This window comes from Mirounga leonina, unplaced genomic scaffold (assembly GCF_011800145.1).
Source record: "Mirounga leonina isolate KUSES-001 unplaced genomic scaffold, KU_Mleo_1.0 Mir_127, whole genome shotgun sequence".
Classification (NCBI taxonomy): Eukaryota; Metazoa; Chordata; class Mammalia; order Carnivora; family Phocidae; genus Mirounga; species Mirounga leonina.
Window position 1 is genome coordinate 72,893,792 of NW_023270316.1, and position 14,931 is coordinate 72,908,722.

At 43.2% G+C, this 14,931-nt stretch overlaps 1 protein-coding gene across 1 annotated transcript in view; it reads left to right on the plus strand.

Annotated features, from left to right (window-relative positions):
• FLT3 (fms related receptor tyrosine kinase 3) overlaps positions 1-12,529 on the plus strand; it is a 72,844-nt gene extending 60,315 nt beyond the window's left edge. The window contains exons 20-24 of the mRNA XM_035003636.1: positions 2,205-2,327; positions 5,264-5,375; positions 5,688-5,787; positions 6,243-6,348; positions 11,879-12,529. Of these exons, the coding sequence (XP_034859527.1) occupies positions 2,205-2,327; positions 5,264-5,375; positions 5,688-5,787; positions 6,243-6,348; positions 11,879-12,001 (564 nt within the window). The 3' untranslated portion in view covers positions 12,002-12,529. The remainder of the gene's footprint in view (positions 1-2,204; positions 2,328-5,263; positions 5,376-5,687; positions 5,788-6,242; positions 6,349-11,878) is intronic.
• The last annotated feature ends 2,402 nt before the right edge of the window (positions 12,530-14,931 follow it).

Consider the following 14,931-nt stretch of genomic DNA (forward strand, 5'->3'; position numbering starts at 1 on the left):
ACGTTCTTCTCCTCATCTTCCCTGCCTGCTGTTGGATTCCTCTTTTCTCCAGTGTATCTATAGTTGCTTTAACTAGAGTTCACCTACTTGGCTACAGTAGTGCTTGTGTATCTTTATAGATCTTGGAGGGCCTCCACCTCAATCGTCTGGCCTGGTTTGCTGCCTGTCTTGAAGTAAATACGCAAACTACTCACAACTGGACGTCAAGGGGCACTGCTTTTTTACTCTCTGGGCTTGTTATAAAAAGAACTTTTTTGAGGAATATCCAGTTTCTTAGACCCTCTCGCCTTGTTTTCCCTTGAGGCCCTATCCTCTACACCATGATGTCACTGTCTCCGTTTGTCTTTTCCCCCTACTTCTCTGGTCGCTCCTTGCTTTCCCCGTAGCCTCCGTGACTCCATCCAGCGTTACTCGAGCACTGACTAGGTGCTATCACTGACAGGGGAGAAAGAGACAAGTAGACACGCAAATCAAAGATGACACTGTAGTGTGGTAAATACTCGTGTTCACGTAAGCTCTGGGAACCCAGGAAAGACACACACATATCAGAACCAGGGGTGGGGAATGGTGCAGAAAAGGCTTGGGGAAGGAGCTCGTGCTTCGGCTAGAGGAGATTTCTGAGGAAAAGGAAAACCAGCAGGGAACATGGGATAGGCCAGGGAACACGAAGTCGGGAGGAAGTCAGTTGAGAAAGGTCATAAGTTAAATGTGTAGCATGTGGTTCCCAGGGCAGGAGAGTAGAGCCTAGCCCAGCAGATATTTTCTTCCTTCCTTCCTTCCTTCCTTCCTTCCTTCCTTCCTTCCTTCCTTCCTTCCTTCCTTCCTTCCTTCTTTCCTTTCCTTTCCTTTCCTTTCCTTTCCTTTCCTTTCCTTTCTTTCTTTCCTTTCTTTCTTTCATTTATTTATTTGAGAGTGAGCAGGAGAGAAACAGCATGAGAGGGGAAAGGGTCAGAGGGAGAAGCAGGCTCCCCGCTGAGCCGGGAGCCCGATGTGGGACTCGATCCCAGGACCCTGGGTTCATGACCTGAGCTGAAGGCAGTCGCTTAACCAACTGAGCCACCCAGGCGCCCCCCAGCAGATATTCCTATCTGAAGCTCAAGAGAAATGTTCAGGTTGGAAACAGAGGTTGGGTGGTGGTAGTTGCATCCCTCGGTTTGGACAAAGTGGCTCGGGAGGATGCGGACCGAAAGGGTGCGGCCCTGGGGAATGAGAGCTGGCTTGCATGGAGGCCCAGGAGGAAACAGCTTCCACCAGGCAGTAGGAAGAAAACAGGGGCCAGTGACGTGCTGAATTCACAGAAGGAGGGACCTGAAGGAGGAGGGGCTGGCCGGGCAGTACCAGGTGCCACCAGGAGGCCAAATCCCATCTCAACTGGATTGGTGCCGTGCACATCACTGCGGGGCTTAGCCCAGGCAGCTGGGGCAGACATCTGGGAGGAGGAAGGCAGGGTGCAGGGGGCCAGTAGTAAAGGGGGTGAAGTGTAAATGGAGTCTACAGGCAGCGGGCAACACTCTCAGAAAACTGGAGAGGGAGGAAGGAGAGCTGCCTGGTTTTTGCTTTTATTTTTCAAGATTGAATAGAGTCCTTTGGACCTTTAGCTCCTAGTGCTCTATTCCTTTGATTATCTTCCTTCTCAGAGTTTATTCTCTTGCCAGACCACTCAGATTCATGTCATGTCCTCTGTCCATCCAGGGGCTCCTAATTCCACTTTAGTCAACCTTCCCAAACTTATTTTTTGTTTTTTTCCAAATATTTTCTTTGATCGTACTCTCATTGCCAAAGTTGTTTTCCAGTCAGAAAAGAGATAATTTTCTCCCCCCACTGGACAAGAGCCTCCCAAAGTCCCTTTGGGCGGGAGCTCAACACTGGGCCCTGGTATTGTGTCTTTTATTTATAGGAAGACACAACACCCAGCCAGGTTTGATCTCCTTTCTAAGAACCCATCCTCTTGGCCTCCGGGAATGTTCCATAAGCAGCACAAATGACTGCATCTACAACAGCTGAAGAATTGGGCCATCTGCATTCCCTCTGTGTGCCGCACGTCACGCGTGATGACTGTCGGTGGCCCCGTAAAGATAAGACACCTCGATGAACTGCACTTTGCTGTCATCTGTAACTCCTGCTGAACTTGAAACTGGAAGCAAAATTGTACTCTGTGATAATCTCCGTCAGAGTAAATAACACTCCAATTTCGTTCTTTGTAGTGTGTTCACAGAGACCTGGCAGCCAGGAACGTGCTCGTGACCCATGGGAAAGTGGTGAAGATCTGTGATTTTGGACTGGCCCGGGATATTATGAGTGACACCAACTATGTTATCAGGGGCAACGTGAGGCTGCTATTTCTTACCTATTTTTATGCTGTTATTTTGTGTTTTGTTATTGGGATGGTAGACATCCGCATTCACTGTAGCGCCGGTTTGATTCCAGAAACTTCCTCACTGCAGTCAGCTTTCTTATGTTTAAAAGCTTTTTCTGTAGCTTCAGGGAATATTCCAGTTATAATAAAACCTGAGCAACGTAGCATCACATCTATCCTTGGGCGAGTCAGAACAGACCAGTTAGGGACCTTGGAGTACAATCAACACTTAAAAGACACTCATTACTTGAACTTACTTCAGTTCCCTTAGCTATAATGCAACCAGCGTCATGTTTCCAGGTATGGGAATTTGGCAGTCGCTACAATAAAGCATTTTTTTTTAAAGATTTTATTTATTTATTTGAGAGAGAGAGAATGAGAGAGCACATGGGAGGGTGGAGGGTCAGAGGGAGAAGCAGGCTCCCCGCCGAGCAGGGAGCCCGATGCGGGACTCGATCCCGGGACTCCAGGATCATGACCTGAGCCGAAGGCAGTCGCTTAACCAACTGAGCCACCCAGGCGCCCTGATAAAGCATTTTTTAAAGTACAACATATAAATTAAATATTAAATGTAAATTTTAAAAGGGCACAATATTTAAATTAAATATTAGCTAATGAATATTTAGCATCTTATTACTGTCACACAGGGAAACCTAAAATATGACAAAATCTACTTGTTAAAAAATTAAAAGGGGCGCCTGGGTGGCTCAGTTGGTTAAGCGACTGCCTTCGGCTCAGGTCATGATCCTGGAGTCCCGGGATCGAGTCCCGCATCGGGCTCCCTGCTCGGTGGGGGGTCTGCCTCTCCCTCTGACCCTCCCCCCTCTCATGCTCTCTGTCTCTCATTCTCTCTCGCTCAAATAAATAAATAAAATCTTTAAAAAAAAAATTAAAAGAACAAAAATAAAAACCCAACTAGGGACAGATAATGTTACTTAAGAACTATTGGAAATACTAGATGATAAAATTGTGTACTGGAGAGTGGCTTGTAAGAATCACACCACCTAAAGTTAAGCCCCTATTCTTTTCTGGAATTTTTCTGTGCTTTATTGTCCCCACTTGTGAAATAATAGTGGCACCAAGTACTGGGTTGGTCCTTCCCGGGTGCTAAGCACTATTCTTAGCGCTTTGCATATATTCATTCATTTAGTTCTCCAAGTGCCCAGTTGTGGGTGGGGAAACCGAGGCACAGAACCATAACTTACCCACGATTACACAGCACGTGGACTAGAGCATGAATGGTCTGAGCCCCGAGCCTGTGCATAACCATTGTGACACGTGCAGCATTTCCCATGAGGACTGTCCGCTTATCTCATTGGTGTTGTTGTGGGAATAAACCAATAAAACCAACATGAAAGCACCTGTCTGGGGTAAACGGCCAATAAATGTTAAAAATCAAATTGAACACTGTTCCCATTAGAATCAAATAACCATCTCAGCTGATTTTAGATCTATACGTCACTCGTAGCTGAAATCGTAAAGATGATCAAAGCTCATGGGTGGCTGTGTGGTTTTTACCTTACTAGCTGGTGGTCTCTTATGTGGGAAGGTGAATTCCATTTGGCACTTCAATTAATTCCCTTAATTAATCAAATTAACCAGACTAGCCTGTTTGATTCTATCAGCTCTTCGGTTTGTATAGGATTTAAAATAGGGTTTCTTTCTTGAGCTTTGATTTTTTTTTAATTTCCCTAAGTAATCTCCCAATGTGGGGCTGGAACTCACGACCCTGAGATCCCGAGTCACATGCTCTACCGATTGAGCCAGCCAGGTGCCCTTTGAGGTCTGATTTTACTTGGCAGATTTAACATGCACTGTGAAGGGCTCCTCACCTCATGAAAGAGAAAATGCTACAAAAAACTCTATCCCAGTAACCTATCTGCCCCTGTGTCTTGATTCTAATCTGAGGCTATACTAACTCTAAACCTGCCTTTCGTGTTACTGGAAATTATTCAAGCCACAGAAGCCAGCCTGGTGTCATTCCTGGAAGTGATGACATATACCCCCCTCACCACATTTTTGTAGCTGGCATTTCCACTAAAGTTTTTCCAAGAAATGCTTTTACAAAATATCCCACTAATTTACCAGTATCTACGTACCTCTGGGCAACGGACTAATTACTCCTTAATGGGAATTATCCACTGTTAAACTTACCCATTCCAAGCACAAAGCTTCGTTCAAGATGAGTTTTAAAGAGATGGCCAGCTGTGGGACACCTAGGTGGCTCAGTGGGTTGGGCATCTGACTCTTGATTTCGGCTCAGGTCATGATCTTGGGGTCATGAGATGGACCCTGTGCTGAGTGTGTCGGGCTCTGCGCTGAGTGTGGAGCCTGCTTAAGATTCTCCCTCTCCCGGTTCTAGAGGGGAGGGGGGCGGGAGGATGGGTTAGCCTGGTGATGGGTATTGAGGAGGGCACGTTCTGCATGGAGCACTGGGTGTTATGCACAAACAATGAATCATGGAACACTTCATCTAAAACTAATGAAGTAATGTATGGGGATTAACATAAGAATAAAAAAAATAAAAATAAAAGAGCAAACCAAAGCAAAACAACAAAGCAAAAAAAAAAAAAAAAAAAGATTCTCCCTCTCCCTCTGCCTCCCACCCCCGCCCCCGCTTGCATGCATGTGCTCTCTCTCAAAAAAAAAGAAAGCCGGTTAGGTTGGTTTTTTGTTTGTTTGGGTTTTTTGTTTTGTTTTCTTTTTGTAAGGCTGTTATGTTAGAATATTGATTTAAAAGTGAAAACCTTCCACTTGAGGAATATGATTTTCTCCATTAAGCCTTAAGAGTGGCTTTAGGAAGGCAAGAAATTTTATCATCTAGCTAGTAAGAGAAAAGAAAATACTCTTCACCATTCAGTCACTTCACCATTGATCACCACTGATCTCCTCCTGGACTCCGCACAGGCTCGTCTGCCTGTAAAGTGGATGGCTCCTGAAAGCTTATTTGAAGGGATCTACACCATAAAGAGTGACGTCTGGTCATATGGAATATTACTCTGGGAGATATTCTCACTCGGTAAGTTTTGCACGTTGCTGCCATCCCTTGCCCCCTCCACGCCTCACCCCCATTCCTAAATCAAAGCGTGCATGACATGCCACCTCTAATGCTCCCAAGAGCTCGCTAGTCTCACACCTGTGTCACTTCATGTTTTACTGCCGTGTCTTCCCCACCGGCCTACACCCGCGTGAGAGGAGGAGCCACAACTTCCCCCGCTTTCAGCCTCGCGCCAAGCAGTGTCTGGCCCGTGGGAGCTCTCGGTGCATGCTTGTTAATCGAGTGAATAAAGAAACAGATGAAATAGTTTATCCTCCCTAATGTCGTCCTCAGGTGTCAATCCTTACCCTGGTATTCCGGTCGACGCTAACTTCTATAAACTCATTCAAAGTGGATTTAAGATGGATCAGCCATTTTATGCTACGGAAGAAATGTAAGTTCAAACCAGACTGCACGGTGGCTGAAATCAGGAATTTACAGTCCTCTCTAGTTCCAAATGCATGTCAAAAAAAAAAAAAAAAGTAAAACTCCTTAATGCAAAATTCATGATTCCTCTTTAAAAAAAAAAAACAAAAAGACAAAAAAAAAGGAAACTCTTCCTTTTTCTTTTGGGGATTTCTGGACAAAACTGAAGATACTGTGAATTAGGGGCTTCAGTTCTTTTGAGGGTGAGAAGACTCCATCTCCTAGTTTCTGGTCCACAAAATGCATTTCTGTCCGTCATCTAATTTGCCCTTTCTGGTGTGAGTTCAAAGTCTAGTAGAGTACTTGCCACAAAACAAACAGGCGATACATGGTGAGTAGCTCCCCAGCAAGAAATGGTGGGAAATGATCAGCTTTTCTTTATTCGGATTTCCTCAGCTTACTCCTCTTCTCTTGCTTTTACAGATACTTTATAATGCAATCCTGCTGGGCTTTTGACTCAAGGAAACGGCCGTCCTTCCCCAATCTAACTTCATTTTTGGGATGTCAGCTGGCAGATGCAGAAGAAGCGGTACGTAGCTGCGTAGTACTTTATAAAAGACTATTAGAAAGGAAAGCAATAACTCAGAACATGCACTGATTTCCTAAGAGTCAAAGTTGAACGGTGTCTTTCTCAGCAGTTTGTCTGGTTGCCCTTTGAAAGTTATATGGGGTGAGATATATTTACTGGTAAGTGTTTTTTTGGGGGGGAAGCTTTCCCTAAAGTTTTCAGCCGATTGATTAAGAAATTAAATGCTTTTAAGTGTCCAGTGCATAGGACTAGATGACTAAACAAAACTTAATCCCTGGCCGCCACTGACCTTTCCTAATTCAACATGAAGCTTTAGTATGGAATAATCACACAACCCAGTCATACAATACAGCAGAGTGGAAAGAACATTGACCTGGAGTCATGAGAATCTAATCCCACCTCTAGCACTCTAGCTCCTCATCACTGTATGAATTATGGCAAATCACTTTACTTCTCTGGGCCTTAGTTTTCGCACCTGTAAAATGGCTTGCCAAGGTAGGTGATCCCCCTAATCACTTTGTCTTTAACTGTATGTGAGACTCCAGTAATGTTGTCTGAGACTTTTGCTTTGTGGGTCTGTCTTTCCCATCAGCAGACTTGGTTCATGAGGGCAAGCAAATGCACTGCTCCTCTTCACATCACCTGATGCAGTCCCATGGGCAGGAGACACTCACTGGTCATTAAATAAATGAGTGCCTGTCAGCACGAGGGTACGTCAGAGGTCACATCCATTTTGTTCACCATTACATACCCAGTGGCTGGCATAATGCTTAGTGTATGGAAAGTGCTAAGGAAATATTTCTGGAAGGAACGTAGGCAGGCAGGCAGGCAGGCAGGCATAAAAGTAAATTTGAGAAAGCAAAAGCCTAATGGCAGAAGTAAGGACATCAGTTAAGAGGTGACTGTGGCAGCAGAGGTGAGCAAAAATGAGGGGGTGAACTAGACGGTGGGGGGAAGGGACACACACAGTTCCTGTTTCAGGAAAGCGGCCTGAACTCACATCACCTCTCCTCTCATGTCCGTGCCCACAAATCATAGGAAATATATACATAAAATATAAATATATTATCAATATATCATGTATTTATATATACTATATTATAAATAAATACAATACAAATATAAAATAAATGTAATATAAATATAAATAAATGTAATATAAATATAAATAAATATAAATATAAAAAAATGGGATGCCTGGATGGCTGAATCAGTTAAGCGTCTGCCTTCAGCTCAGGTCATGATCCCAGAGTCGGGCTCCCTGCTCAGCGGGAAATCTGCTTCTCCCTCTCCCTTTGCCCCTCCCCCACTTGTGTTCTCTCTCTCGATCTCTCTCTTTCTCAAATAAATATATAAAATCTTTAAAAAATGAAATAAATATTAAAAATACATAAATACATATATACACACACATATATATTTTTTATTATATTTTTTTAAAGAAGTGAGGCCATAATTGCCTTTGAAAGCCAGAAGGAGGTCTTTGTGGACCAGAAACAGTGGAAAACCCCTGAGACAATGAAAGCAGTTAGGGCTGAAGAGGGAAGACCCACAACAGAGGACTCTTTGAAAGAATAAAGACAAGTGCTTTCCTAGAAGTTAGGGAGAGGTCTGGTGGGATCCTGCAGAAGTTCCACAGTGGGACCAGCCACACTGTTAAATACACATAAGAATAACATGGGTGGGGCGCCTGGATGGCTCAGTCGTTGGGCGTCTGCCTTCGGCTCAGGTCATGATCCCAGGGTCCTGGGATCGAGTCCCACATCGGGCTCCCTCCTCGGGGGGAAGCCTGCTTCTCCCTCTCCCACTCCCGCTGCTTGTGTTCCCGCTCTCGCTGTCTCTGTCTCTGTCAAATAAATAAATGAAATCTTTAAAAAAAAAAAAAAAAGAATAACATGGGTGTTAAAAATATAAGTATAACCACTGTGAAAATAGAAATATAATCTATAATCTCAGGTTCAGTGTAGAAGAAAAAAGGACCATAGAAAACCGGATCAACGCCACAAAATGGGGAAGAGAGAAACAAAGAGCATTCATGGAAATAGAAAAAGCTCAAAATGGCAGGATTCATAAGTCCACTTAAGAAACAGAATTTCAAAATAAATGAGACCATTATCACACAGATCACATTTACTAACCTCAGTGCAGTGGAATGAGAAATCACCAGTAACACCCGAAAAGCCCCCAGTGTCCTACATGAGAAATTGAAACTCATGCTTCTTACAGAAGCCTTTGGTTCACAAGAAGGAGGAGGAGGAAGGAAAAAGACATAAAAATAGACCCTGCTTATTAAAACCTGTAGGAGCCAGCCAAATTTATAACTCTAAATTCATTTATTAGAAAACAAAGAATGAGAATGAATGACTTAAACTTCCAACTCAAGAAGCTAAGAAACAAAACAATGAATAAGGAGGAGGGAAGAGGAGGAAGAGAACGAATGAAGCAGAAGAAAAAAACTAATAGAGGGGAGCGTGGGTGGCTCAGTCCGTTGAGTGCCGGACTCCCGGTTTCAGCTCAGGTCGTGGTCTCGGGGTCCTGGAATCGAGCCCTTCATTGGGCTCCATGCTGAGCGTGGAGTCTGCCTGAGATTCTTTTCCTCTCTCTCTACCTCCCCCTCTCCCTCCTCCCCATGCTTGTGCGCGCTCTCTCTCTAAAATAAATAAGTAATAATAAAAGAAAAAGAAAAGAACTAGTAAAGATACAGGCAGAATTAATTAAACTGAGAGTAGCCTTCAAAACAAAATAATAGTGATGATCAGGAAACCTAAAAGTTGTTTTTTGAACTAATAGTGGTAATGATTTAATGGCTAACATCTTTTGAGTGTCTTGCACTCTATACTACCCATAATAACTCAATTAATTCTCACATCAATCTCAAGAAGTAAGTTCTATTACTACCTCTTTTGCAGATCAGTAAATTGAGATACAGAGAGGTTCAGTCGTTTGCCCAAGGTAACACAGTAAGTGTCAGACTTTGGATTTGAATACAATAGTCTGGATCTAGTTTACACTGTATATTAATATTGTATATTAATACAGTATACAAATATACCACTAACGCATACTAACTATGAAGAGAACAATTAAGAAAAAAGAGAAAGCACAAATGACATTCAGAATAAAAAGAACATAATTATGGATAGAGAAACCATTTTAAAAAAGTGTTAAGAAAATCTTACGCACCTCTTTCTGTTGATACACTTGAAAAGCTAGGGTTCCAAAATTTTTATAAGGAGAATGTACTCGTGTGTTACTTGTGCAGTTAAAAAATTCATTTTAAAATCACTTAAAGGGGTGAAGGGGAAGGGAAGTAGAGGCTTCTAGTTACAGAATGAAAAAGTCACGGGGATGAAAGGCACGGCACAGGGAATACAGACCATGATGCTGTGATGTGCCGTACGATGGGAGGTCCGCTTGTGGGGAGCACGGCATAATGTACAGACCTGTGGAATCACTATGTTGTGCATCTGAAACTGATGTAACATTGTTTCATCTATACGTCAATAAAACTAATTAATTACTTACATAAATAAAAATCACTTAAAGAAATGGACAGGAGGACATTAAAAGCAGTGACAGACCCGTCTCTGATTGGTCTCTGATTGGCTGTGGGAGTACAGCGAGCTTGAGGAGATGGTTCTGAAAGTTCTGGATCGTGGGCCTGGAGGCGGGGCGGTGCGCTAAGTGAAACTGTCAATACAAGAAGGAGAGAAGGTTTGGGAGATCAGAGATCATGGATTCAGGTGTGGAGCTGTTGGATTTGAAGTGTTACTGGTATTTCTGTCACAGCCTTCCTTAGATGGTTAGAAATTCAGTGCTGGAGATGTGCATTTGGTTCAACAGGTCATAACCAACTGCTAGGCCCGCTTTACAAAAACGATGTATCGTTACCTTTTCATCCTTAAGGGTTGAGGCTGACTGTTACTGTGAAGACCAGGTTCGAAAGGAGATTTTTGTCCGTTTTCCAGAAAGAAAAATTAAGTGGAGTTTATCAAGTGAACACAATAACTGACTATCACAGTAGTGAGGGGTGGGGAGAAGGAGGGAGTCTGTCAAACTCAACGTAAGATTGCACGATCCCAGGTGCCTGGGTGGCTCAGTGGGTTAAGCGTCTGCCTTCAGCTCAGGTCATGATCCTGGAGTCCCAGGATCGAGTCCTGCATTGGGCTCCTGCTCAGCAGGGAGTCTGCTTCTCCCTCTGCCCCTCACCCCACTCATGCTCTCACTCACTCTCTCTCTCAAATAAATAAATAAAATCTTAAAAAAAAAAAGAATGCACGATCCCTACATCACGAAGAGTTCTCATACATAATAAGAAAAACGTGGGTAGCCCAAGATAAAGGGCAAAGGAGAGAAGCAGCCTATTCACAATGAAGTGCAAATGTTCATCGAATATAGAAAAATATGTTCGACTTTTTGCTTATCATGAAACACGCAGGCAAGGAGATAAAACCTTTGCTGGACAAAGGGCTGGAGCCTTGAGCGGTAGTTAACACCCCTGCTGTCGGGCTCAGGAGAAAACAGTGTTGTTCCCAGACACAGCAGAGAGGAGCAGAAATAAGTAAAGGTTTTGGCAGGACAGCCTGGCGATGTACGTCCCCATTCAGATGTGCATCCACTTTGACCCAGCAATCCCATTGCCCCCATTCAGCCCAGAAACAGGCAGGGCCAGTGTGCACTTCTCAGTTTATGTTATAAAACCAGTCCATCAAAAGGTCAGTTATGGTGCATCTGTACTATGGAATGCTCGGCTACTATTAAAAAGATGAATGTGCTCATATTTATTTAAGAAGCAGACTCCCTGCTGAGCGGGGAGCCCGACGTGGGGCTCCATCCCAGGACCCTGGGATCAGGACCTGAGCTGAAGGCAGCCACTTAACCATCTGAGCCACCTAGGCACCCCGAATGTGCTTATATTTAGTAAATAGTGAAAATGTGTAACACATGTAACATGCAAACAACGTATTAGTAATTCAAAATAAGGTTCTAAAACAGGGTCTACACTCTGAGCCTACTGACGCAAAATTGTGTGGACACAGCAAGCTAACTATAATGGTGGTACCTCTGATGATTTTAGCTTTTCTTCTATATATCTTCCTATATTGCTTACAGTATCTAGATGAAAGTGCGTTAACTTTATAATCAGACAAAAAGTAGAGCTGTTTTCATCTTGGAAGAACATTTTAAAGTCACTGACCTCCCAAGTGAAACTCAAGAATCAGTCCCCTTTATTAACTGCATAATGAACAGATCATTTTAATGGCCTTTCTCTTTTATGGTTTTACTGCTCAGCTTTTGGATTTCTAGATTGGGACTTTATATCCAAGAACAGAAACAATAATGGAATCAGCTATTTGACTATGACTTGATTTCTCCATTAATAAACCGAATTTGCTTTGTCAATTAATATCCTCTAAGATTATCCTCTAAGACTTATGTATCGTAATAGTAAGTAATCTGCAATATAGGCCCTTGACGTGTCCATCTTCATCAGATGGTAATCAGTGTTCTGTCTTTTTCCCACCTTCAGATGTATCAGAACATGAATGGCCACATCTCAGACCGTCCTTCCGTCTACCAAAACAGGCGACCTTACAGCAGAGAGGTGGATTCAGGGCTCCTGGTTCCACAAGCTCACGTTGAAGATTCCTAGAGAAACAGTTTAGTCTTAAGGACTTCCTCCCTCCAACCCCCACCTTAAACAGGCTGTAGATTACCAAAACAGGATTAATTTCATCACCAGAAGAAAGTATATTCTCAGCTGCTGCTTTGCTGGACTTTTCTCTAGAAGCTCTCTGTATTTACTCTTGTTTTCAAAGGAACTTTTGTAAAAAACAAATCATCCTTTGCACAAGGCAGGAGGAGCTGATAATTAACTTTACTGGAGCATCTACCTACATCCAAAGCCCTTCTTGGGCTGGCTTGAGTGAAAATCGTGTACCTGAGGTATAGTATATTCTTGTAAATACATAAAACAAAAGCATTTTGCTAAGGAGAAGCTGATATGATTTTTTAAATCTATGTTTTAAAATAATATGTAACTTTTTCAGCTATTTAGTGATATATTTTATGAATGGAAATAAAATCTCTTCTCTAGAAATGTTTGTCATTGAATTGTTTACATGACATATTTAGGGCAAGACTTAACTGGAGGGCAGGAACCTAATGAAATTATGTGCAGCAATTTGTTTGTGCATGTGTAGTTTTTTTCTACTGAGAAGCTCCAGCCTTTCGTCAGATTCTTAAAAGGATCCGTGACTCCTGCCCCCAGACCAGAGCAGAACAGCTGATGTCTGCTTGCTTCTCTGTATCACTCCATGGGTTCAGCCTCCTTCGTCCTTTGAATTCAGCTTAGCTCCCTCCCTCCCACAGGCTTATAAAGTTGACTTGCCCTCATCCTTACTTTCCAGGTGTGGTTCTTGGTGAAGAACGTGATGAAGGTTTGCCCTTTCTTGTCCTCCCTTCCAGGGCCGTAGTTAAGATAAGAACCCTGAAGCCAGTCTACCTGGGCTGGAATTCTTTTTCCAACGTTGCTTAGCCACGCAACGTTGGGCAAGTAACTGAACTTGTTTAGGTCTCAGCTCTCTCTTTGGGAAGATGGAGTAATAATGGATGGCATCTATCTTACACGGTTGTGGTAAGAATTAGATGGACTACATATATAATATATGTAATTTATAAATGTATGCATAAACAGATGATCCCCCACTTATGGTGGTTCAACTTAAGATTTTTCGACTTTATCGTGGTGCAAAAGGGATACACATTCTGTAGAAACCTTTCTTTGAATTTTGAATTTCCCCGGCAAGCGATACGCAGTATCTCTCATGTCTCTCGTGATGCAGCTCCCAGTCAGCCATGGGATCGCAGGGTGAGAAACCAAAACAGTGACAGCCATTGTATACTCATTCAGCCATTCTGTTTCTCACTTTCAGTACAGTATTCAGTAAATTACTTGAGATATTCAACACTTTATTATAAAATAGGGTTTGTGTTAGATGATTCTGCCCAGCTGGATGGAGGTTGATGTCGTCGGTTTTCTGAGCACATTTGAGGTGGGCTAGGCTAAGCTGTGAGGTTTGATACGCTGGTGTATTAAATGTATTTCAACTTAGATATTTTCAACTTACTATGGGTTTACTGGGACATAACCCCATTGCAAACTGAGGACGATCTATATTACATAAACATACAGATTGCATGGATAGCGCTTGGCCCATAAATGGAAGGCAATTTGTCATTTGCACTTCCCTTCTGGTTTTAGTCTTTTACTTTAGACCAGGCCACCATACACTCACTTAGATTACACAAATCCGTTCTTCACCTAACCTCTTCTCCCAATCTCTGGGCCATCCAATGTTTTCTGTGGCCACAGATAGATTTGTCTTCCTAAAGTATTGCTATGCACACACCACTTCCGGCAGGAGCACATCCGGTGACTCCCAGTGTCTATCAGCTAAAGCCAAATTCTCTTGCCAGCATTCATGCCCACCACAGCTGGGCTCCCCTGCATTTCTCAGTGTCAGACTACCCAGCGCCATCTATCTCTGTCACCAAAACCATCCGCTCATGTTCAGTGGGTATGTCATGGGCATTCCTATCTCCACTGTCTCTTTTCTTCACCCTCCACCCTCCCGGGATGCTTCCTCCTATTCAAGGAAACCCCTGCTCCATGGCCAGACTTGAGCTCTGTCTTACACTTCAGGTCTTTCTCAGCTCCACCAGCCATCAGTGCTGGCTTCTTCCACTGAAATCTACAGGCTCCTTGTCCATATCATCCAGTTGGCTCCTAACCTAACCATTCTTTCTTTTCTTTTTTTCTTCTTTTCTTTTCTTTTGTTCTTTTGTTCTCTCTTTCAGAGAGAGAGAGAGAGAGCGCTCGAGCAGGGGGAGGGGCAGAGGGAAAGGGAGAAGCAGACTCCCCGCTGAGCAGGGAGCCTGATGGGGGGCTCAGTCCCGGGACCCTGAGATCATGACCTGAGCCGAAGGCAGGCGCTTAACCGACTGAGCCACCCAGGTGCCCCAAACATTCTTTCTTTTCACTTGGGTTTTTTTAAGCAACAAAAACGTATTATCTTACAGCTCTATACGCGAGCAGTTCAGCAAATGTCCTTCTGGGCTAAAATCAAGGTGTCATCAGGGTTGCGTTCCTTTCTGGAGGCTCTAGCGGAGAATCTGTTTCCTTGCCTGTTCCAACTTCTAGAGGCTGCTAGAATTCCTTGGCTGGTGGTCCTCCATCTTTATAGCCAACAATGTTGCCTCTCTCTAACCATTCTCTAGCCATGTCTCCCTCTGACTTTGAACTCAGCTGAGGCTGGTTCTCTGATTTTAAGGATTATGTCTTTTCACTTGGAGTTTTAGAAGTTTGAAAGTAGATAGGATTTATTCCAAGTTGTTATGCCTAATTCCTATTTGTGTATACAGTCAGGACACACAAAATACATGTATTCAATTATTTTTTGCCTACTCAGGTTAAAGCATTCAAAGAATTTTGTATTTTTTCTTATAGTAGTAAGTGAAATTTACCCTTTATGCACCCAACCCAAATCCCAAACTGCTTCTTCAGAGGAAATGCTGTTCAAG